Source organism: Peromyscus maniculatus, chromosome 6 (genome assembly GCF_049852395.1).
Source record: "Peromyscus maniculatus bairdii isolate BWxNUB_F1_BW_parent chromosome 6, HU_Pman_BW_mat_3.1, whole genome shotgun sequence".
NCBI lineage: Eukaryota > Metazoa > Chordata > Mammalia > Rodentia > Cricetidae > Peromyscus > Peromyscus maniculatus.
This window is the reverse complement of record NC_134857.1, coordinates 125280-150000: the sequence shown is the minus strand read 5'-3', so window position 1 is coordinate 150000 and position 24721 is coordinate 125280. Positions and strand designations below refer to the sequence as shown.

Below are 24721 nucleotides of genomic sequence, written 5' to 3'. Positions count from 1 at the left end.
GAGTGAATGAATGAATGAGAGAATGAGTGAGTAAAGTGTGAATGAAAGATGTGGTACTTAGTGAAGGAATGTGAGAGAGTAGAGAGAAGAAATGTGTAGATGTAACTGTGCAAAAGAGGTATGTGGGTGTGCGGAGAATTTATGGAGAATGTAACAATGTGGAATGTATCATGTGGAGACAGAGAGATTCTCAGAGAAAGAGATTTTCTAAGATGTAGTAAAAGAGAAACTTACCACCATCAGAAAGCATGTGCGTTTCCTTATTTTTCCCCTCAGACAGAAAAAGTCTAGCTCTAAGATGGATAAGAAGTTTTCCTTAGCCCTCACCACCTTCATAGATTTTTTTTTACATGCTCTAGTGGTTTCTGGGGGAGCTGAAGTTGATAGCTCAGACGTTAAAGGCCAGACTCACAACCAAAAATTTAAGGGATGAGTTCCCATCACTCATGGCTGTCCCCTCCAGCTTCCGATTCATTCATGCATTTATTTATTTAGTTAATTTATTTATGTCTCATAGACTCATATAATATGGGGACCAGAAGTGATTTCCCTTGTTTCTGTAATTCAATAAATAATAATTTATTTACAATCACTCAAATAGTTACAGACAACACACTTAAATCTCCAGTTTAGAATAACCACTTGAAAACATCTCGGTTCTGTAAAGTTCATTACAAACTCCTAAGATACCTTTGATGTTTTAACTAGTTGATAAAATAAAATTCCACTATATAACTCATAGCCTAGAATAATTTCATGGGAAGTAACTCACAGTCTAATATAATTACATTACCAGAAAATAGCTAAGGATATTCTCAAAACATTTACATACTGCCAAGATTATTATTTACAACTTTATGTATTAACTGGTTTATTAGAGCATTTTTATGTGTAATAGTTTATTTAATAAACATCAATTACAGGTATAATTTTTAAATTTTTTTTTATTGTACTCAGATACAATTCACCCAGACCAGAGCTTCCCCTCTGTCTACTCCTTCATGTTGTCCCTTACCTCCTGTTGGGCCCTGGCCCCCGTTTTTTTTTGGGAGCTGTTGCCTTGCTTGCTGACCTTGATCAGATGTCCTCACTATGCTGATTCCCTGCCGGTTTCATTCTTCCTAAACAGCTTACCGAAGGTTCCTTGTTCGCGTATCCTGCATATTGGTGTAATGCTAGAGTGTAAAACATCTGTAGCTTACCTTTGCCCTCTTTTGCTCTTCCACTGTACTGTAAGTCTGTATTTAAGGCCTCTTCCCTCCTTCAATAAATGGCATTCTACTGAGACGAATGACCCGCTGCTGTCTTGTCTCTCTTTTTAATCCTCAGCCTGTCACTAAGACATGGTGAACAGGTAGTAATGTGGGCATTGCTACAACCTCCTCCTTTCTGTCTGCTTCCCTCTTTCCGTCTCTCCCCAGGAAAGAACAGGCCCCCATGGGACATCACCCAAATAGAACACAACACAACCAGCCACAAACCCTCACATCAAGGCTGGGTGAGGCATGCCCAAGGAGGAAAAGAGTCCCCGGAGCAGGCAGAAATGTCAGTCACCCCAACTCCCATTCTCAGAAGTGCCCCCAAAAGGCCAAGGCAACAGCATACCAGCTATGCAGAGGACTTAGTGCAGACCTATACAGGCTCCCTGCTGCAGCTCCAGGCTCTGTGAGTCCCCATGGGTTTCTCAACCATGATATCCTGGTGTCCTCGACCCCTCTGCATCCCACAATTCTGACTCTTGCTCTTCCCTGGGATTCCCTGAGCTCCAAGGGCAGGGCCTGGATGGAAACCTCAAACCTGCACCCTCTCTTTGCTTTATGTTTGGCTGTGGATCTCTGCACCTGCCCCCATCTGCTTCCAGTGGCAGTCTGATTGATGGCCATTAAACTGGGTACTGTTCTTTCAACAAAGTAGAACATCATTAAAAGTCATTTCTTTCTCATATTTTTGGTTGTGAGCCTAGCCTTTAATGGCTGAGCCATTTCTCTAGTGCTAAAGAGGCCCACAGAAATCCACAAAGATACCCCCACAAAAGACTGCTGGCAATGGTCGAGAGACAGCTGGGACTGACCTACTCTGGTGATGGGATGGCCAAACACCCTAATAGTTGTGCCAGAAACCCCATCCAAGGACTGAGGAATCTGGATGCAGACATCCATGGCTAGGCCCCTGGTGGAGCTCTGGGAGTCTAATTAGCGAGAAAGAGGAGGGTTTATATGACCGAGAATTGTTGCAACCAAGGCTGGATAAAGCACAGGGACAAATAGCCAAATGAATGGAAACACATGAACTATGAACCAAAGGCTGAGGGGCCCCCAACTGGATCAGGCCCTCTGAATAGGTGAGACAGTTGATTGGCTTGATCTGTTTGGGAGGCATCTAGGCAGTGGTACCAGGTCCTGGGCTCGTTGCATGAGTTAGCTGTTTGAAACCTGGGACTTATGCAGGGACGCTTGGCTCAATCTGGGAGGAGGGGACTGCACCTGCCTGGACTGAGTCTACCATGTCAATCTCAGTCCTCGGGGGAGGCTTTGCCCTGGAGGAGGTGGGAATGGGGGGTGGGCTGGGGGGCAGGGGAGGGGGGCAGGAAGGGGGAGAACAAGGGAATCTGTGGCTGTTATGTAGAACTGAATGGTATTGTAAAATAAAATAAAATTAAATTAAAAAAAAAGTCATTTCACTGATTTTTTGTGAGTCTTCTTTGGTTAAGTGTCATTGTACCAGAACATCATATAGTTAGGACAGATTGTAGGTCGAGTGTTTAGTGGCTGGGTTGGTGTCTCATACCCAACTGACTGGAAGCCTTGTCTGGTTGCAGAAGATGGATAGTTCAGGCTCTGTGATCTCCATTACTCGGAGTACTTTCTAGGGTCACCCTCAGAATGAATAGAGTAACACCCATCTAAAAAGAGAAGCTGTTATCCTCATCCTTTAAGAATATTGCTTTCCATGAAGTTTTATAAATTTTTCTGTTATTAGAATTTTAATAGTCACATTTTACAGTCTCAGCTTTGTTGATTTTGAAGGGCATAGATATTTGTATTTTATCCTCAGACACTTCACAAACATTGATGCAAATAAGATTCAAATAATATAAGTATTACAAGGAATGGATTCTGCTTTAGTTGTGATATCTGGGTATTGTTTCTTTTTAGTGATGTTAATGAACACAGTACAATCTACTTTAAATGCACCATATGGTAGTCATGATCTGAATACTATAAAATCTTAATTTAGGTTATATAAAATAACATTTTGAACAGTGCAAGCTATTAGAGAAATTTAAGTTAAAAATAAAACCTTAGTTCAATAAAGCATTGTGTACATTCCTCTGTCAAGTATGTTATCTTATTTTATTTGAATGACTGTATAATTGAGTCACAAGTATGTGCTTCATTTTATAGAAAAGAAAATTATGGTTGAGACATGATATATTTCTGTGAACTATTTTAGAATAGGGAGAGTGTATAAGTCTTTTTCTGCGTTCTCTCCAACCCCAGCACTGAGACATCACTACAGTTGTCTAAATTCCAGCCACTGCTCAAGTGGGCAGCAGAGCTGGTCTTGCTGGCTGTAGTTTTCAAACATACAGAAAGCAAGTGGTCTAGCTCTATTCCGTTGCTGTGGTAACACACTCTGACCCCTGAAGAGGGGAGTGTCTATTTGGCTTCCGTTTCCACTTCCATGTTATTAATCAAAATTGAGGACACATATGGCAAGAACTCAAGCTCAAACTAGAGAAGAACATGGCTTGCTGACTTTCACTCTGTCTTGATCACCTAGCTTTCTTACACAACCCAGGACTAATTCTCCAGGATGATGCCACCCCACCCACAGTGTGCTACAGTCACCTCAATCAATGGTTCATCAACTCAGTCCCTCATAGTCATAGCCGCAAACTAACTTGATCTTAATAATTAAATAAGACTCACTCAGACTGTGTCCAGTTGACAGCTGAAGCTAACCAGGATAGCAAGAATTATGGAGACATGAAAACTTCTACTAAGATTTCGAGAAAAACCATGTTGTTCAGGGAATATGTAGTAGGTTTCATACTGGCAGCCCAGAGTAGGCTATTGTCATAGTTTGAATGTAATTTGGCCCCATAATCTCTTAGGGAATGGCACTATTAGGAGATAAGGCTGTTTTTGGAGTGAGGTACGGCCTTGTTGGAGGAAGTGCGCCACTATGGAGACAGGCTTTGAAGTTTCCAATGGTGAGGATAATGCCAAGTGTCTCAGTCAATGTCTAGTTGCCTGCATTATATAGGACTCTAAGCTACTTCTCTAGAAGCATGTCTGCCTGCATGTGGCCTTTCTCCCACCATGATGATAATGGAATGAATCTTGAAACTGTGAGTTCCCTCATATAAATGTTTTCCCAATAAGAGTTGCTGTGATGATAGTGTCTTTTCACAGCAATAGTAACCCTAACTAAGAGAGAAGTTGGTACCAGGAGTGGGGCATTGCTGTGACGGATCTGACAATGTTTTTGTTTGAAGGAATATGGGCCTTGGGACTGTGAATTAAAAAAGCAATTGAAAGCTTTTAGTGTTGCTTAATGGGCCATACTAGAATGAGCATGGAAGTCCTTGGTGTCCAATGTGATTTGATGAAATGGGGGGGGGGGGGTGGCGCTTACTCAAGAGTTTTCAGAAGTGAGGAATTTTAGTATGTTGCCTAGAGATCATTCTTGTGATGTTTTGGTGAAGAAAGCGGCTGCTTTTTGCCCTAGTTTGAAAAGTTCGCCTGAAGTTAAAGTGAAGAGTTTTGAATTAATTCCGTTGGCAAAGGAAATCTCAAAACAGCCTGGTTTAGGCTTTGTCGTGTGGCTGTTAGTGGTACCTCTAATGAAGATTTATAATGGAAAGTAGCAAGATGAGCAGGGTAAATTACAAAATATACCATTTAAGGAGAAAAGGAGCACCAAGAGTGGAAGGGATCTAAGTCCTCTGGTCAAGGAGAAAAACAGATTAAGAAAAGGAATTAAGGGAGTGGTGACCTCAGCACAAGATCCCACCCAGGGTAAGTTTCCAACTTGGGAACAGGAACTAAAGAAAAACTTAGCACCAGAAGATGTGGGGCACACCTTTATTCCCAGCACTGGAAACACAGAGGCTGGATGATTTCTGAGTTTTAGGCCAGTCTGGTCTAGAGAGCCAGTTTCAGGAGAGCCAAGCTTAGGCAGTGAAGAACAGAAAGCTGGGAAAGATTTCAACTGAATAAGTGTCTCATGTTCCAACTCCAGTAAGCAGCAGCTCTTGGCAGATTTGACCATGTGGTTTTGGCTTTAGAGCTAAGGATAGAAGAAATGGCATGTGTCAGGATGTCCCTGAATGGGGGCCCAGTAGAGGCCATTGTGTGAAGCTGGGAAGTTGAAGCCTGGATTGCCTTGGAGACCCCAATGTTAGAGATGCCAGTGTCACGGGATACCTGCAGAGGAGAGCTGCTGATGGGGAATGGGACCAGCTCAAGAGAGAGAGAGAAATATGTTGCACTCAACAAAGCTGGACAGAGTTGGACATCTGAAGAGCTTTTTAACATCAGGCATTGAAATGCAGCCTTTGGAGTTTGGCTGGCTGATTTTCAATCTTGCTTTGATTCAGTTTTCCTCACTATGTTCCCTTCAATACATTTGGGAATGTTGATGTATATCCTGTGCCATTATATGTTGGAAGTATGTGATCTCGTTTTATTTTGATTTTATTTTATTTATTTATTTATTTTTTTGAGACAGGGTTTCTCTGTGTAGCTTTGCGCCTTTCCTGGAACTCGCTTTGGAGACCAGGCTGGCCTCGAACTCACAGAGATCCACCTGGCTCTGCCTCCCGAGTGCTGGGATTAAAGGCGTGCGCCACCACTGCCGCCCGGCTTATTTTTGATTTTATAAGGGATTACATTTAAGAGACTTATGAATTTCAGGAAAGTCCTTGAACTTTGTACTTTAAAACATTATTGAGACTGTGATAGACAATGGAGACTTTTGAAGTTGGACTATATTCATTTTGCATTATGATATTTTTACAAGTTTATGGGTGCAAGGGAGTGGAATGTGGTAGTTTGAATGTAACTGACCCCCATAGTTTCATAGGGAGTGACTATTAGGAGGTATGGTTTAGAGTGGACATGACCTTTTTTGAGCAAATGTGTCACTGAGAGTATAGGCTTTGATGTTTCCTATGCTCAGGATACTACTGAGTGTCTTAGTCAACTTCCCACTGCCTGCAAGATATAGGATTCTCAGCTACTGCTCCAGCACCATGTCTGCCTGCATGCTGCCATGCTCCCTGCCATGATGATAATGGAGTGAACTTCTGAAAGTGTAAGTGAGCTCCTTCAATTAAATGTTGTCCTTATAAGAGTTGCTATGGTCATGTTGTCTCTTTACAGCAATGGAAACCTTAACTAAGGCAGGTATGCATGAGGGTGAGGTCTAAAGCGCCATGGACATGCTAGGATGCTGGAGATGCCAGGAATGTGGGATGTATGTAAGAACTCTTGCATTTAAAAAATGGAATGAACCTGAGAGAGTCCAGATAGACTGAAGGAGTTAAGGCTGAAAAGGGTCTGCCTATGTCCTTTGGAGTTCATTTCTTGTAATCATATTCCCCACTTTCTTGTCCTGGAGCTGCAAGCTTTGGTATTTTTCTCACGTATTTGGTCTAGCTCTTTTTAAGATTTTTGTGTACCATTACCTACACTGTCCTTTTAGAATGCTGGCCTTTAAGGAATGCCCTGTACAGTAGATCGCTAGAGCCACCCCTTTGAGGGATTATCCTCAATTTTTAGTTTCAGAAGTGCTCAGCTTATAGGTCAACCAGAACCAGAACATCTGCCGCCTCATAGTCCAGCCACCTTCCACTGATTTCCTACACCATGCCTTCTTCATTCACATGGACTTAAACTCTCTAAAGTGATGTGCCAAAACCATGCTTTGTTTGTCAAATGGTGTTTGTCACACGACTTAAAGAACTAATACAGTATCATGGAACAGAGAACATTTCATCATAAATTTCCTTTTCTACTCCTGTCTTTTTCACCAATGAAAGAATAAATTCTACTGAGCAAATGTTGTTCAAAATGAATTCCCATCAGGGCTTGGTTCTGAGCTTAAAGTATCTTAAAAACAAATATTGACATATCACATATATTTTTTTCACATATAAGGCTGTTTTTGAAACAGAAAATGCCTGCATTTATATTTATCTCAGACTATATATAATGATGTAGAAAAGTGTTCCAAATGCAGCACTTTAACTAAAGCAGTGCTTCATTCTTGATGGACAGGGAAGGAGCTTGGCCCTGTCTCAACTTGGCATATCATGCTTTGTTGACTCCCATGGGAGGCCTTACCCTTTCTGAGGAGTGGGTTGGGGAATAGAAATGAGGTTGGGGAGGGAATAGGATGAGAGAGGAAGGGGTGTGTGGGAACTGTGATTGGTATGTAAAATAAACAAAAAATTTAATGAAAAAAAAGGAAAAAACAAGGTAACAAGAGAGGGACCAATATTTGCTGATTGCCTTGCATGGGGCACTCATTCAGTCAACAGAAAAGGCTTCAGTAGGTTTTATTTTACCCTGAATCACTGGAATAGCAGTAAGAAAGATATTGCAAAAGCAGTCAGGATAGCTACTATACATAAGAGGAAGAAGTGCCAGAAAGGGTGTGAGAAATTGTAACCTTTGTGCATTGCTGATAGGGACAGAGAGTGATGCAGGCAGGAACTGGCGGGCATGCAGTATGGTGCCTCCTCACAAAGCTAAATGGGGAATTACCATATGATTTTTTCATACACATTTATATTTACTTCACATCTATATTTATTCCCCAAAGAATTTCATGTCAGGCCTCAGATACTCATGTACCTCTGAGAAAACACACCTCCTCATTACTTATTGTAATTGAAAGCCACCAAGAAGAAATCAATTCATGGGTAAATGAATAAACAATGGATAAACTAAGAAATCTAAAGCAGTGCTCATTTACATAAAGAAGGTATGGATGAACCATTAATGACCATCATCAAATACTGTATAGCTGCATTAGTAACTAGAAGAGCTAAAGGGAAATGTAGCAATCAAATGGACTCAAACAACTTTGAATGGATAATTAAATTATTTTTATTTAATTATTATTAATTATTCAATAACTTTGTACATTCAAAAATGATATCTTCTAAAAATATATTACAAAGCACATAAACATATATACATATAAATATATATACATATATACATATATACACATATACAAGAACTATTTACATCAAGGGAAGGAAGGTAAATATAAAATAAACACTGAAGATAGTATAATATATTAACATAATATAACATAATCTAATAAAACAAGATAAACATATGGAAATAAAAACTGAAGATAATATAATAGTGTAATATACTACAATGTAATGAAACAAAATAAACAGGTGAAAATAACACTGAAGATTATGTAATATAATACTATAATATTCTAAAACATAAAATAAAAATGTGCTTTTTCTTGAAGCAATTATTGGAGAAGGGTCAGATTGTTTTCCTGAGTTGTTTTATTGTAGATGGTCAGAGAAGTTGTCAGGCAATTGTCGTAGACTTGTCCAAGTTCTAGGATGAGAATAATTCAATTTAAATGCACAGTGCTCTCTTCTGTTTTATAAACTATATGGTGAAAAGAGCTAGTTAGAGCACTCATAAAATGCATTTCTAGAACATGTGTGCCAATGGAGACGTTTTTGTAAAATTCACCTTTCATCCATCATGAATATTCCCTTTAATACTTCACTTTCATGACAGACCTATATGCACCATGACATTTGTAAACCTTAATGCTAACACCTAACCTTAAATCTACTCTAACTATATAACAGGAAGCCTAATCATAAAATTCAACCTAGCCTTAAACTCTAAATTGGATCCTAACTCAGTATGTAATAACAGTGAGGAAAACATGGAAGATGGTTAGGAATACCTTTTCTTCTTATGAATGAAACCTTTGTGTTAGAAATTGATTTATGTTCTTATTACATATTCAACACTATGCTATTCCTTTTCTAAAGAATTTATTCTCTCTCCCACCACCAGACACACTGCTCCATTTTCCTCCTTTATGCCCAGTATTTGAAACTGTTCATATTCTTTAGCTCCCAGCTTTCTCTCTTCAGCTTTGTTTCCTAGTATTCTTGAACCTTTGAAATGTGACCAAAACATACATACACATACATTCTAGATATCTATCAATCGGTTATCTATCTATCTATCTATCTATCTATCTATCTATCTATCTATCTATCTATCTATCTATCTATCTATCTATCAATCCATATCTATCTATCTATCTATCTATCTATCTATCTATCTATCTATCTATCTAATCTATCTAAATAACTATATATGTGTGTGTGTGTGTGTGTGTTTGTGTGTGTGTGTGTGTGTGTGACTGATGACAATCTTGATTTAGCCAGTTGTTGACTCATGAGATAATCATTCCATTGACAGTTAACTCTTTCTATCCCCTGTGCTGCACTGAAATACTTATATTCCTGAGATGGAAAACTGAGTATGTATTTTAGATAAACATTCTTTCTAATACTAATACATTTTAAAACAAAATATAACTCTTACCATCACTTTTTTATGTTTTCTCTTCTATTTCTTGTGGTGGCGAGAAGAGCTTCGTTTTTTGGTGAAACATGCACAAAAACATGCTCTTATAGTATCAATCTGAAAGAGATTATGTAAAATAAGGAATTTTTAAACTGAAAATTAAAACAATGTCACGAAAGATTTGAACCATCCATTCAACTAAAAAAGGCAACTATGGCTGATTGCATATTTTACATATATTCACAATTTTAGAATAAGTTACAATAGTATGAGAATTAAGTACTAAGACTTCTTCAAAAAGGGAGGGACTCTGAGTTCTAGGCTTAGGCTACCTCTGATATTCCAGAAACTCCAGAACCAGATGAAAGATTCTGACTTCCCTTTAGGGCCACATATGATACCCATGAACTTTGTCTTGGGGCCTGACTTGCATGATATCCTACAACAACATAAAGCCCAGGAATTTTTCTCCAGGATCCCAGGCAGTATGACTTCCTACACAAGTAAGGAGCCCTGCCTTCTGGAGGTTAGGCCTACTGATGAACTAGGCAAACTCCATGACCAGTTGAGAGGCTCTCACTGCTTTGATTCAACCTATGTATTTTGCTTGGGACCATTCCCACAGGTGGCTAGGTTTCACCTGCCAGGCACCACCTGTACTGACACAGGAACCCCGCTCTAGGCTTAGACAGAGGCTGACTCACAGATGAAGGATAGGACTAGGGCTGTGGCCCTCAATATCAGTGGCACAGAGGAAAAAATGCATATCAACCCTACCAAAATTTAGTCTCTCCTGGTGGTTTTAAATGCCTCCATTGAAACATAAGGTGTCTTGAAAAAAGGAAAGGAATACGAAAAATCCAACTAACAACCGAAAACATCTTCTGAAAAATTATTGATCACTTAATAGAGAGTTATAAAAGAGAACGATGTGGATGAAATTCAGGAGAAATAATTCAAGAGAATGATTTTAACAATGTCCAAGCAATTCTGAGATAATAAAAATCTGGGCTGAAACTAATAAAATAGAAATGACAATGTTTCCATAGAGCTCACTCTGGCAATATGAGTGAGGGTGAACTGGATCTGAGAACCTAAGAGAAGGAGAATTGGCCTTCTTTGCTCTGGTCTGTATTGGGTGAGCTAGCCTAGGCAGTGTTGGAGAACACATGTGGGTAGTGATAATAATGAAAAGCTAGCAAGCTGGCCAACCCAGCTAAAACCCAGGCCCAGAACCGGGGTTTTGAGTTGGTTCCCACCAAATCCACCAAATCTATGTACTGTTGGAGAATGTGAAGGGGACAAACCTACAGATTCAAAACAGCAGGACCTCCAAGACACAGGACAACAACAGGATGCCCAAGAGGAGCACCAGGAAGAGCCCATTATTGGTGGTGAAACAGAAACCAGAGGATTTGAAGCAGACCAATTACTCATGGTAATTAACACTTGCAAGTTAAGGTGAACAGATTAAGAGGTAAATTGTGTATCTTAGCAGGCCACACTACTGCTTCTATACAAGGTTCTTTTTTTTTTGTTTTGTTTTGTTTTTCAACTTCCAATGAAATTCAGAAATCACAAACATATTTAAAAATCTCCAGTGCATGTAATTCTAAAATCTAAAAGAAATGGATGTATTTCTAGATTCATTGTATGTAATGAAATTAAGTCAAGAGGAAGGAGATGATTATATATATATATTGAGATTGAAGAAGTAACAAAATATTTTTCAACTAAAAACAGACCAGGACAAGATGGATTATTTGCAGAATTTTACAGAATACCAAAGAAAAATGAATATCATTGCTACTCAGAAGGATTTCTCCTAAATCCTTTTTATGATGCCAGTAATAACTTGATACCCAAACTAAAGAAAGACTCACATGAAGAGAATTAAAACCACAGACTGATTTTCATGATGAGAACAGATACAAAACTTCTAAATGTGAGATTGACAAGCTGGGGTTTGAGAGATGACCCAGCATTGACAAGCACTGCCTATTCTTCCAGAGGACCCGCTTTCAATTCCCAGCATCCATATCATATCTCACAGCTATCAGTAACTCCAGTTCCAGGGAATTGGATGCTCTTTTCTGGCCTATGAATATACCAAGCACATATGGCATGGACAAGAATAATGTAGACAAATAACCATATATATAAAATTAAAAATGGCAATGGCAAAGAGAATTTAAGACCATAACAAAAAGATTATCCATGATGGCCCTTTTGGTTTCATCCAAGAATGCAGGGTAAGACAAATGTATGTAAATCAATAAATACAACATATCAAATAAATAGAATGAAGAAATTCACATGATTATCCCAATATATGCATAAACCACCACTAAAACAATTGAATATTTGGAACTTAATGATAAAAGTCAAGGAGAGGCTAGGTATGGGTAGAGAACATATCACAATTATACAAGTGAAAAACAACAAGCCTACAATCTACATCTTCTAAAATGGAGAGAAAATATTAATCTAACCATTATGATGGGAAAAAAGGCAATCATTGTTCACTGTCTCTATACTTTTTCAATAAAGAACTGAAGTTCTAGATAGACCCAATAAGGTAAGAAGGATATTAAAGCATTCAAAGTGTAAGAGAACTCAGAATGCCCCGACTTAAAGATGGTAGGATTTTATCAGCTGTAAAAGGGGTTGAGGCTCCACAAAAAGTCTTACAGCTGATAAACACTATAACAAATTAGCATTTCACAAATTTAACACCTAAATCAATGATGGCAAACTGAATAAAAAATCAACAAAAGAATCCCACTCATGTGCCCTAGGATATAGAATCAATCTTGATAGCCATCAGCAGATGAATGGATAAGGAAAATGTGGTATATACACACAATGGAATATTACTCAATAAAGAAAAAAATGAAATAGTAAAAATTGCAAGTAAATTAATAGAACTAGAAGAGTTTTACTCAATGAGGCCAGCTAGGATTAGAAAAGCAAATGTGATATGCTGTCCTCGTGTGTAGATATTAGACTTTCGTGTGTTCAAATAGGATTACACAAGGAAGCCTAGAAATTAGACATGGTCTTGCTTATCTTACCTTTCTGTGGTATGGGGGGTGTAGTAGCCCTTTTCAACCAGCAGGCGGTGCTGGTACAGCTCCAAAGCAGGGCCTGCTGGCGACCTTGGCTGGCGGCAGCTGGAGGCAGATGGCGGGATGGCCGGGAGCCGGGTGCGGATACCTCACTCGCAGCGGTTTTTCACTGGTCTCGGGGCTAAGCTAGGGAGCTGAGACCGGACTAGCTGCTCCCCTTTTTAGGAATGGACTGGTTATATGGAACTTTGCAGGCGGGTTTAGGTACCCGCCAGCCGGGGAACAGGCTGAGGGCAGGAGCCGCCCAGACCTTTGGAATTTGACCCACGTGGGCGCCAGATATTGGGGAAAATTATAAAGGCCACTCCACGTAGTTAAAAGGAAGATTTATTTAGTGGATGACTTACAAATGAAAGAATGGATAGGTCGCGGGGGTCTGGGGAAGGCGTATAGTAATCCAGCGGTGTTCTCTGGAGCTCTGCACAATCAATCTCCACCATCCAGGGTCCAGGCGCAGAGAGAGCGCCCAGAGCGAGCGCTTGCCCATCCAGCTCCTAGGTTTCCAGCACCTCCCCTCGCCCCGCCTCGTAGGCGTGACAGTTGCCAGAGTCTCAATGGGGGTTGGAGCTTCCAGATCCAAGCTGGAATGGCTACCCACTACATGGACCCATTGAAAGGGAGATAGTAAAATATATGTAAAATTAAATCAGAGAAGGAGAATACTGGATGTTGACAGTTTCAATCATGGAAGGACTGGAGGATAAAGGACAAAAGGATGAGTGCCGAACAAAAATGAAGGTCTATGAAAAAAGCCTTATAGGAACTATGATGTTGCAAATTAAGGAAAATACATTTTGAACGGAGGTAGAACACAGGTGACAAGAAATAACACTGGATCAATAAGTAGTCTGGTCTAAGGTTTAAGTGGCAATGAAGGCGGAAGAATAAGTCAGAGCAGGGACTAAGGTGTAACTGAACCGTATGAAGGCTTGTAGAAGTGACTCGTTTGTAAAATAGTTTAAAAGACATACTAAAAAGAGTTTGTTCAGAGGTACCTGGAATGTGTTGACTTCCCTCATAAGACATGAGATTTATATTGAAACTCCAAAACAAAGGACAAGATACCTCCTTATGAGTTATTGGTCAATTAGGCCTCCATGTCACCCCAAATAACACAGTCTATTTCTACACATTCTGCTTGTTTGTCATAACTAAATGGTAAGACTCTCTTGTTGAAGATACCACACAGTCTGGTTATGTAGGGCATTTAGAATCCAATCTCTAGCAGACAAGGAATTTCTGCCTTTCATCACAATAAAAGTTGTAGTTCCAGCCACTGGTCATGAAATACATGAAGAGTCTATCCAGTCTTGGACCTTTCCTATGACAACAGTGACCAGCCAGGTAAGCTGTCCACAATGATTGTGTGGTAGTTATGTAAATAACCAACCTTGTTAGGAATGGATGGGAGAGCTGCTCCAAGCAATGGATTAAATGTCTGATGCTGTAAACCTTGTCAAAAGCTTATGTCTGGAATAGTCATAAGCTAGTGCAACTAGTGCTATTATTATTTGTGTTTATACCCATAGGTTTGTTCTGCCCTCATTGTTGGTCATATGATTCTTTTTTTTTTTTCAGGGAGTAATGGTTAATATAGAGACTCATAACTAGTTAACATGATAAGGATAAGCCAGGGTGAAGGTTCATCTGCAGATGGGTCATTTGCATTGACCTCCCACTACTGAAAGCTCAAGAAACAATGAGGAAGAATGGTCTGAAAACAATGTAAGAGTTTGAATCTGGAGAGAAGTACACTGAAATGTTGTTTTGGGGACAAGGAATAACGGGTGCACAGATCAACTCAGAACAGCTGTGTCTTACACTAGACTTGCACAAGCTCAAGCAAATCAAGACGCCAGCATGAGTGAGGAAGCATCTCTCAAGGCCCCAGGACTAGATGAGGAGCAATTGGCCATGGCTGGTTGTGAAAGGAGGATCCTAATTTATCTGTGGGCTGTGGCTTAGGACAGATTGCCTCATGTCCCAGAAGGTGTCTTCACATACATTCACAGATGGTCAGCCCCACTTGGACTCACTGGGCTATTGATAATAATTTAAGAGCCAGGCAGTGGTGGCATATACCTTTAATCCCAGCACTCGGGAGGCAGAGGCAGGAGGATCTCTGTGAGTTCAAGGCAAGCCTGGTCTACAGCGTGAGTTCCAGGAAAGGCACAAAGATACACAGAGAAACACTGTCTCAGAAAACAAAACAAAAACAAAAAAATAATTATAAAGAGACATTAAGCAAAGAATAAATAGAAGAAGAAGAAGAAGAAGAAGAAGAAGAAGAAGAAGGAGAAGGAGGAGGAGGAGGAGGAAGAGGAGGAGGAGGAGGAGGAGGAGGAGGAGGAGGAGGAAGAGGAGGAGGAGGAGGAGGAGGAGGAGGAGGAGGAGAAGGAGAAGGAGAAGAAGGAGAAGAAGGAGAAGAAGGAGAAGAAGGAGAAGAAGGAGAAGAAGCAGAAGAAGAAGAAGAAGAAGCAGAAGAAGAAGAAGAAGAAGCAGAAGAAGAAGAAGAAGAAGAAGAAGAAGAAGAAGAAGAAGAAGAAGAAGAAGAAGAAGAAGAAGAAGAAGAAGAAGAAGAAGAAGAAGAAGAAGGAAGAAGAAGAAGTAGGATGAGTTCCACCAGCACAAGGTGGAGGAAGTCAGTGGTGAATGCCGTTTTCAAAGAATAAATAATAAGAATATTTAAAAAACATTTACATTTTATGTATTAATTCTAGAAGACATACTAAATTTAACCTTATTTGGCCTATGGAACATTAGTGTGGAAATAGCATAAATGTGCAATGTAAACTGAAGTATTTACTTACAAATGACTGCTTAGTTTTTCTAGCACTGGGCTGCCTCTGCTCTTCTTCTGAGGCATGCGCTTGGTCTTCCATGACAGATGCTGTTAAGAAGTGCACACATCTCACTAAGCAAAGTACAATGAACATTAGGGGAAAAGCTGTCCATTGCTATAATGAAGACACACTAGGGATGGGAAAATATTTATTTTCATTTTCCCAAGCAACAGTTTGACTTAAGTATAAACTGCAGTGGAAATATTTAACTTATCTTCTCTGCTTAATAAAGGATCTCTCTCAAAAACAGGTGTTTGGGTGTCTTTTTTCTCTAAACAGAGGTTTGGGAAGCAGCCCCCACTGTATGGGAGTTCCCTTCACTTACATATTCAGATTGATCTCATATATTTCTGAAGATAAAGCAAAAGAAAATGGACACCTGAGAGGTGGGAGCAAGGACTCTGTCTTTGACAAACAAAATCTTATCTGTTGCTCAGATTTGATAATGTGTGTATTATTACCGTTCTACTAATCCTTTGGCTTCCTATATATGTAGTTGTCTGTCTATAACAGACAGTGTTCTGTTCTATACACAATCATTCTATAGAACAAGTATATTTTAAAATGTACTACTTACTTTTCTCCTGATGCATTATTACATTTTTTTCTGCAACATTGTCCATATTGGATGAGTCAGGAGCTTCTGTGGAAGATTCCTGTGGTCCATTAGGGTCAGACACACTCTATCAAAAGGAGTATTGGTAATATATTTTAGAAAGGTCTTATTTGATTTCTAAGAACATACTTGAATTCCTAATTTCATGACAAGTGTACTTGAAATTCTATGTAGTATATATTTAAGACAAAGTCATTTTAATAGCAAATCTATTATTCACAGTAAAGTTTAAGTCTATCCTTCATTTTTCATGGCACTTCACTATGTAAGAGGTACAAAGGAAAAAGGAAACACATTCAGAGGATATGACCTGATGCACAAAATTAACAAAAATAAAAGCAACTACTTTTATATAAGAACTGTTAATGCTATTTATATTCCCAAAATAATTTGGAGGATATTTATAAAATAAAGAAGTGCCTACCCTATTACCAGGAAAATTTCTTTAAACAGTGTGGTACTTTGAATGCAATTGGGCCCCATAAGCTTATAGGAAGTGTCACTATCAGAAGGTTTGGCCTTGTTGGCAGCGGTGTGACCTTGTTGGGGGAAGTTTGTCTGTCTGGGGGCCATTAGAGGTCTCCTGTGCTCAAGTTACACCCAGACTAAACACAGGTTCTTGTGGTGGTAATCTAATTATACTGAAATGTGATTTTGATTGTATGTTAATAAATAAAGTTGCCTGGGGGTCAGAGCTATTAGAGCCATAGCAAGAGTGTGGCGGTGGTGGCACACGCCTTTAATCCCAGAAAGCCAGCCTTTAATCCCAGGGAGTGGTGGTAGAAAGCAAAAAGATATATAAGGCGTGAGGACCAGAAACTAGAAGCATTTGGCTGGTTAAGCTTTCAGGCTTTGGAGCAACACAGTTCAGCTGAGAGCTATTGGGATGAGGACACAGAAGCTTCCAGTCTGAGGAAACAGGACCAGCTGAGGAACTGGTGAGGTGAGATAGCAGTGGCTTGTCCTGTCTCTTTAAATAGACTAACAGACAGGAAATAGAGCCCTGATTCGGGAAGCTGGGACACCGCAGGCGGGAGGGTGAGATTTCAGCTCTGAGCTCTGACCTCTCGGCTTTCTCTTTTGCATTGTTTCTGTGTTTCTTATTTAATAAGACGGTTGGTTACATCTATAGGTTCTTTTACTGCTTGCTGATCAAGATGTAGAGCTCTCAGCTCCTTATCCAGGACCATGTCTGCCTGCATGCTGCCATGTCCTGCTATGATGATAGTGGACAAAGCCTGTGAAACAGGAATCCATCCCAATGAAATGTTTCCCTAATAAAAGTAGCTATGGTCATGGATTCTCTTCCCAGCAATAGAAACCATAACTAATACAAACAGTATTGTTTTCTATTCTCCTATTTGTCTCCTTTAATTTTGTTCTCTTGCTTTATTGCTCCAGCTAATAGATTGAGCACAACATTGAAAAGGATTCAAGATGATAGACAAATTTGTCTCTTATGACCTCATGGGACTCATGTTTTCATCCACTGGGGATGATGTTGGCTCTGAGTTTCTCATTACATAATTTTTATTGCATTGAGGTATGCTCCTTCTTGTCTTACACTCTCTGGATTGTTATCATGATGGTATATTGGATTTTGGCAAGTGCCTTATCTACATGTATTGAGAAGATTAGGTGACTTTTTGTCTAAGTCTGTTTCTGTGCTTTGTTAAATCTGTTGACTTGTGTATTTCAAACCATCTCTGCTTCTCTGAGATAAAAACAACTTGGTCATGGAACATTTGAACAATTGAACATTTAGAACTTAGTGATAAAATTCAAGGAGAGTCTAGGTATTTGTAGAGAATATGCCACAATTATACAAGTGATAAATAACAAGCCTACAATCTACATCTTCTAAAATGGAGAGAAAATATTAATCTAACCATTATGGTGGGAAAAAAGGCAATCATTGTTCACTGTCTCTATACTTTTTCAATAAAGAACTGAAGTTCTAGATAGACCCAATAAGGTAAGAAGGATATTAAAGCATTCAAAGTGTAAGAGAACTCAGAATGCCCCGACTTAAAGATGGTAGGATTTTATCAGCTGTAAAAGGGTTGAGGATCCACAAAAACTGATCCATGATATTCACATTGAGTCTTATCTTTACCCAGGTGTGCAAATACATTAAGAATAGAGCAATTACAATTTTCAGAAATTTACTTACTATACATCAATGGAAATATTTAGCAATGTCATGGGATTCTAAGAATACTAAATGCTTTCAATTTATTATTCAATAATTAATTTTTGATTGAATAATGTGCTTTAAAATATAGCATGTGAGCCTATGGCAAAGTCATTGAAGCAAACAATAGGAAATGAGAAATTTAAATTTAAATTTTACGTACAAATTCTTGATTTTCTGCACTCTTAACAAAACTTCTCTTATTTTCCACCTTAGATTCTGTTATTTCTTCTGAAGAAATTATATCTTTTACATAAAAAATATGATCAACAATTAGGCAAAATAATACTCTATAAAAATGGAAATAATGTAAAGTTAGGGTTTTACATTTTATATGTTATTTCAATTAACCACATGGTATAGGTATATATTTACATCCTCAAGAAAACTTGTAATTGTAGACAAATCAACACTTGGACATATACTACATATTGGCCATTTTTGAGTCATACATGCTTTTTATGATTTGTCAGGAAACTCATAAATATATGCTTACATCCACATCTGCGGAAACTGTGGGAAAATAACACTTTCACCCTGTAAACTATCCTTGCCTTGCAAGAGTAACTTTAAATAACTCACTGTTAACTTCCCCCAAATGATACTTGGTTTACCACACATTTTTCTGTGAACAGGATAACATGCTTTTGCTCTGCTCTGACAAATTGATTTTTTTTTTTGTTGTTGTTGTTGTTTTTTGAGACAGGGATTCTCTGTATAGCTTTGGAGCCTTTCCTGGAACTCACTCTGTAGACCAGGCTTATGTCGAACTCACAGAGATCCATCTGCCTCTGCCTCCCAAGTGCTGGAATTAAAGGCACTACCGCCTGACAAATTGCTCCTTTTTGACTCACTTTATCACATGGAGTCATTCTGTACATCTTTTTTCCCCCAGGAAAAATGGGTATTGCTGTGGCTACCCTAGCTTAAGATAATGCTTAAACTCTTCTTTGTGACTTCAACTCGAACCCACTTTTTTACAGTTATATCTTTTTCTCCTTGACATGTAGGACCTATATTAAAGGTTATTCTAAGCTCCAAAGATCTCTTTGCTTTTGTTTCCTTTTTTCTTTTAATTACTTTGTGTGATTCTGATAGGTTTTGACTTTAAGTTTTGAAAGTAAGTAAGTCATTACAGACATGGTTTCTTTACTGATACAATGCCTGTTGTGACACAGAGAGATGAGTTTCAGACAACAGAGTACAGAAAAATAAAAAGGTGTAAAAGCATACAACATGTGCATATAAGTAATGAGATTTTCAGTGACTGAACTGTCATATGCGAGTGTATCCTAATTTATTGAAATAGATTGTAGATACGATTTTAAAATGCCATTCCTTTTCCTTGTAAATAAATTACAATGCTCTGCAGATGGAGGAAGGCAGTGCACTATGATTTATAAACAACACAAAAATTGATTTTCTTTTCTGAAAATGTGGTATATTGCTGTTTGTCCAGCCCAGAACAGAATCTCTGAGCTCAACATGTCTCTGCCCTGACCTTTCAGAGACCTTTACTATAGGTGTGCATTTTGAGACCTAGGTGTCCAGAAATGATGTTCAAACATTGGGGAAGTCACATTAGTCTCATAGTTGACTTACAGAAGTCAATAATAAACAGGGAGTTTGCACACTGGAAAAGTTAAGGTGAGTGAACCTGAGTATTAAACATTGAAGCTGTGCTTACATTTACTAATAATTCATATTGTCCTTGTGAATGTTTTGAAGCATGCCTGCCACTAGTGAGATGGAATTGCTTATGTCAAACCCTGTCATCACCATCATCAAGATATAATGGGCATCAGGAAATCTGTGTGCATTTGAAATGTAATAAAATAAACTGATCAGAAGAATGTGACATACAAAATTTACCTGGTTGAGATTGGTGTGGTAGAGACTCAGGTTTGGAGATTGGATGTGAATAATCCCTCAGCTGAATGGATTTTCAAATGAGATATTTAATTAATGTTTTGGAATTCAATAAACATTAATCATTTAATATAAACATTAAAAGTCATTTACCTCTGGGTGAGGACATTTTTCAGCCCACACTAAAAAAGAAAGGATAAATTTATCAATCTCCTACACAATGGGAACTGCAAAAGTAATTTTATGTAGGCTTTGGATGGCAGTGAGTTCTTATTCCCTTCTTCCTAAATAAACACCTATTAGTTTACTGGTTAGGGCAACAGCTGACAGAAATAACTGAAATGTTCTAAAAGCAATCTTAGAGTCAATGTAATCCTCATCAAAACTACAACATGACTAGTCAGAGAAATTGAAAAAAATAACCACACCACCATGAAAAAGCCTTTTAGCTCCACATAGAAATAAAAACAAACGAACAAATTAAAAACCCTGGAGAGAGGTAAAACAAACCCCAATACAAAAAGAGTTGGAGAAACCACCACCCCAGATTTCATGATTTTTACAGGTCTAGAGTACTAAAAACATCATGGTTTTTAGCATCACAGTACACGTGTTGATCAATGAAATCAAATTGAACACCAAACATAAGTCCACACACCTATGGATACTTTTACTTTTGATAAAGAAACTAGAAATACACACTGGAAAAAAAAACAACTTCAATACATGGTGCTCACCAAACTTTATGGCTTCAAGAAGAATGCACAGAGAACTATATTTCTAAACCTGAATAAAACTCAACTTCAAGTGGATCAAGGATCTCAAAATGAGACCAGAGACCCTGAATAAGATAGAAGACAAAGTGTGTAATAGGCTTGACCTTACTGGTACAGGAAAAAAACTTTCTGAATAGGACACCTGTAGCACAGGCACTAAGATCCACATTTAATAAATGGGACCACATGAAGCTAAAAGCTTCTTTATGGCAAGATATGTATATCAGTGTTGGGCTTTTAAATAATCACTCCACCATATGATAGTGTTATTGAAATAAATTATAGATATGAATTCTAAATATATTTCCTATTTCTTGTTACTAAGTTACAGTAGTGTACTACAGATGAAGGTAAGATATACATTATAAGTTCTAGAACAAAACAAAACTTGATTTTCTTTTCTGAAGATGTGGTATATTGCTGGCTGTCCAGTCCAGAACAGAATCTCTGAGGTAACATATGTTTTTGCTTTGTCCTTTCTGGTAGCTTTGAGTATGACAGGTGTTCATTCTGAGACCCAGGTATCAAAAAATCATAGTCAAACATTGGAGAAATCTCATTAGTCTCACGATTGACTTCTATAAGTAACTAATAAACAGAGAGTTTGCACACTGGAAAGGATAAGGCCTTAGATCATAAGTATTAAACATTAAAGTTGAGCTTATTTTGCAAATGTTTTATATTTCCAATGTAATATATTTTCCAGCATGTATGCCACTATCAGATGGCACTGCGTATGTCAAATTCTATCATCACCATCATCAAGATATAATTGGCATCGGGAAGACTGTGTGCTTTTGAAATTTATTGAAATACCTTGATCAGGAGAATGTGACTTACGAAATTTACCTGCTTGAGATTGCTGTGTTTCAGACTTGGGTTTGGAAATTCGATGAGAATAATCCCTCTGCTGAATGGATTTTGAAATGAGATATTTAATCAATATTTTGGACTTCAATCAAGATGTAATTATTCAATATTAATATTACAAAACATTTACCTCTGGGTGTGGACATTTTTCAGCCCAAACTGAAAGAGAAAGAATGTAGAGTCATTCTCATGCACAATGAGATCACCAAAACTACCTTTATGTAGGCTTCAGATGGCAGTGAGATTTCATTCCCTTCTTTCATAATAAACTCCTATTATTTTACTGCTTAGGACAAAAACTGACACAAATATACTGAAACTTAGCAAAGCAACTTAAAGATTCAGTGCAAGAGCCATCAAAATTCCAATATAATTTGTCAGAAAAATTGAAAAAAAACAAAACAAAACAAAAAACCAACCACAACAGCATCAAAACACCTTTCAGGTTCATGTGGAAATTCAAAAATAAAAATAAAAAGAATAAAAATAAAACAAACAAAAGAATGGACAGACTCTACCAGCTCAGATTGGACCAAGAGGTGAGTCACTGTTCTCCTAGGCACAGTTACAGGCCAGCAGGCAATACTCCTGCAGGCAGGTCTGATTACCACCACCCCATCAGATCCTTTAATCACAAGTCCTACTACTCTGGCCCTCTAAATCTACCCACTGCACCAAGACTGCAGCTGCCCCCTGAGACACAGACTCTGCTAGGTCCAATTGAACCAAGAGGTGAGTCACCATTCTTCCAGTAGGTCACCCCAGCCTCCAGGCCTTAGGCCCAGGGGCACAACCCATGCCCCCATTCCCTCTCCATTGCAGCCCCAATTGCAGGCCAGTTGGAGAGTTTCCTGCAGGCAACTGACAACCTGACAACCTCCACTTCACATATGACCCTGTTATCTACAAGTCCCACTTGCTCCCCCAAATCCACCCATCCCCCAAGACCATAGCTGTTCCCTGAGACACAGACTTAGCTGGCTCCCCCTGGACCAAGAGGTGACTCACCATATTCCCAGCTGGTCACCCTGCTTCAGAGGCACAACCCAAGCCCCCTTCCCCCACCCATTGCAGCCCCAGCTGCCAGCCAGCAGGCAGGACTCCTGTGGTGAGGTAACCCAGGCTCAGAAAGACAAACATGATATTTAATCACTCATCAGTGGATACCAGATGTAAAGAGAAAAATAATCAGACTACAACCCACAGCTCCAAAGAAGCTAGGAAACAAGGAGCCTAAGAGGGACACATGGATTGCCATGGGAAGGAGAAACAGAGGAGATCTCCATGAGTAGTGGGGATGGGGGGCAATAAAGGGCATGGGATGGAGGATGAGAATATGAGGAGATAATAGGATGGTTGAGCTGGGGGAGGGACAGAGTGGGAGAGCAATGAAAGAGATATCTTGTTAGAGGGAGACGTTATGAGGTAAGGGAGAAACCTGTTGCTAGGGAAATTTCCAGGAATCCACAAGGATGACCCCAGATTAGAAGACTGGCAATAGTGGAGAGGGTGCCTGAACTGGCCTACGCTGGTATTCAGATTGGTGAATTCCCTAACTGTCATCATAGAGCCTTCATCCAGTAACTGATGGAAGCAGATGCAGAGATCCACAACCAAGCACCAGGCTGAGCTTGGGGAGTCCAGTTGAAGAGAGGGAAGGGGATTATATGAGCAAGGGGGCAGGGTCAAGATTATGATAGGGAAATCTACAGAGACAACTAATCCATGTTTGTAGGAACTCAGGAACTTTAGACCAACAGCTGTGGAACCAGCATGGGACTGGACTAGGCCCTCTGCATATGGGAGACAGTTGTGTAGCTTGGTCTGTTTGAAGGCCCCCCAGTAGTGGGATCAGGATCTATACCTGGTGCATGTGCTGGCAATCTGGAGCCCATTACCTATAGTGGGATGCCTTGCTCAGCCTTGCTGCAGTGTGGAGGTGCTTGATCCTGCCTAACTGAATGTACCAGGATTTACTGACTCCCCATAGGAGACCTAACACTTTTGGAGGAGAGGTTGGGGGTATGCTGGAGGGGAGTGGGAAGAGGGATGAGAGGGGGATTTGTGCTTGGCATGTAAAATAAAATTTTAAATAAAAAGAACAAAATAATGAAAGACTTAACATTGAATAGAGATAAAAGGATACTTAATATGAAAAGAGGATGGAGAAATCACTATCTTAGAGTTCATGTTTTGTTACAGAGTTAGACTAATAAAGCAGCATGATTCTAGCATCACAATAGACATGTTATCAATGAAATCAAATTGAACACCAAATGGAGGTCCACACACATGATTTTTCATATAGAAACCAGAAATACACACTGGGTAAAAAACATCTTCCAACATGATAGTGAACTAATCTTGATTGCTGCATGGAGAAAACTGCACATAGATCTGTATTTACTACCCTAAGTAAAAACTTAATTCCAAATGAATCAAGGATCTCTAAATAAGACCAGAGACACTGAATGTAACAGTAGAGAAAGTGTGTGATAGGCTTGAACTCATTGGTACAGGAAAAGACTTTTTGAATAGGACACCTGTAGCACAGGCACTAAGACCCACACTTAATAAATGGGACCACATGAAGCTGAAAGTTTCCTATGGCAAGATATCTATGTAAGTTTTGGGATTGTCAATGACTGCTCCACTATATGATAGTGTATGCTGTGCTATTGAAATAGATTGTAAGTAAGAATTCTAAATGCATTTCCTATTCCTTGTAATTAAATTACAGTGCACTATGAGTGAAGTGAAGCAGTGCACTATGAATTATAGAGCAACACAAAAATTGATTTTCTTTTCTGAAGATATTGTACATTG

General features: G+C 39.0%; 2 protein-coding genes across 6 annotated transcripts in view; both read right to left on the bottom strand.

Annotated features, from left to right (window-relative positions):
* LOC107401374 (uncharacterized) overlaps positions 1-24721 on the bottom strand; it is a 246397-nt gene that overhangs the window by 164831 nt on the left and 56845 nt on the right. The gene's annotated exons all lie outside the window — the stretch shown is intronic.
* Positions 8097-24721, bottom strand: part of LOC143273797 (uncharacterized) — a 32386-nt gene continuing 15761 nt past the window's right edge. For 3 of the 5 annotated variants that reach the window (XR_013051969.1, XR_013051968.1, XR_013051970.1), the window contains 10 exons: positions 22026-22054; positions 21875-21935; positions 20403-20431; positions 20253-20313; positions 18544-18626; positions 16148-16253; positions 15538-15617; positions 12674-13324; positions 9618-9716; positions 8528-8600 (listed from right to left, as the gene is read on the bottom strand). Coding sequence is in view for 2 of the 5 variants with exons in the window: in XM_076573790.1 (XP_076429905.1) it covers positions 9642-9716; positions 15538-15617; positions 16148-16253; positions 18544-18626; positions 20253-20313; positions 20403-20431; positions 21875-21935; positions 22026-22054 (524 nt within the window). In the remaining 3 variants the exon portion in view is untranslated. Of the gene's footprint in view, positions 8601-9617; positions 9717-12673; positions 13325-15537; positions 15618-16147; positions 16254-18543; positions 18627-20252; positions 20314-20402; positions 20432-21874; positions 21936-22025; positions 22055-24721 lie in introns of all 5 variants that reach the window. The other 2 variants (XM_076573790.1, XM_076573791.1) reach the window with 2 other exon arrangements.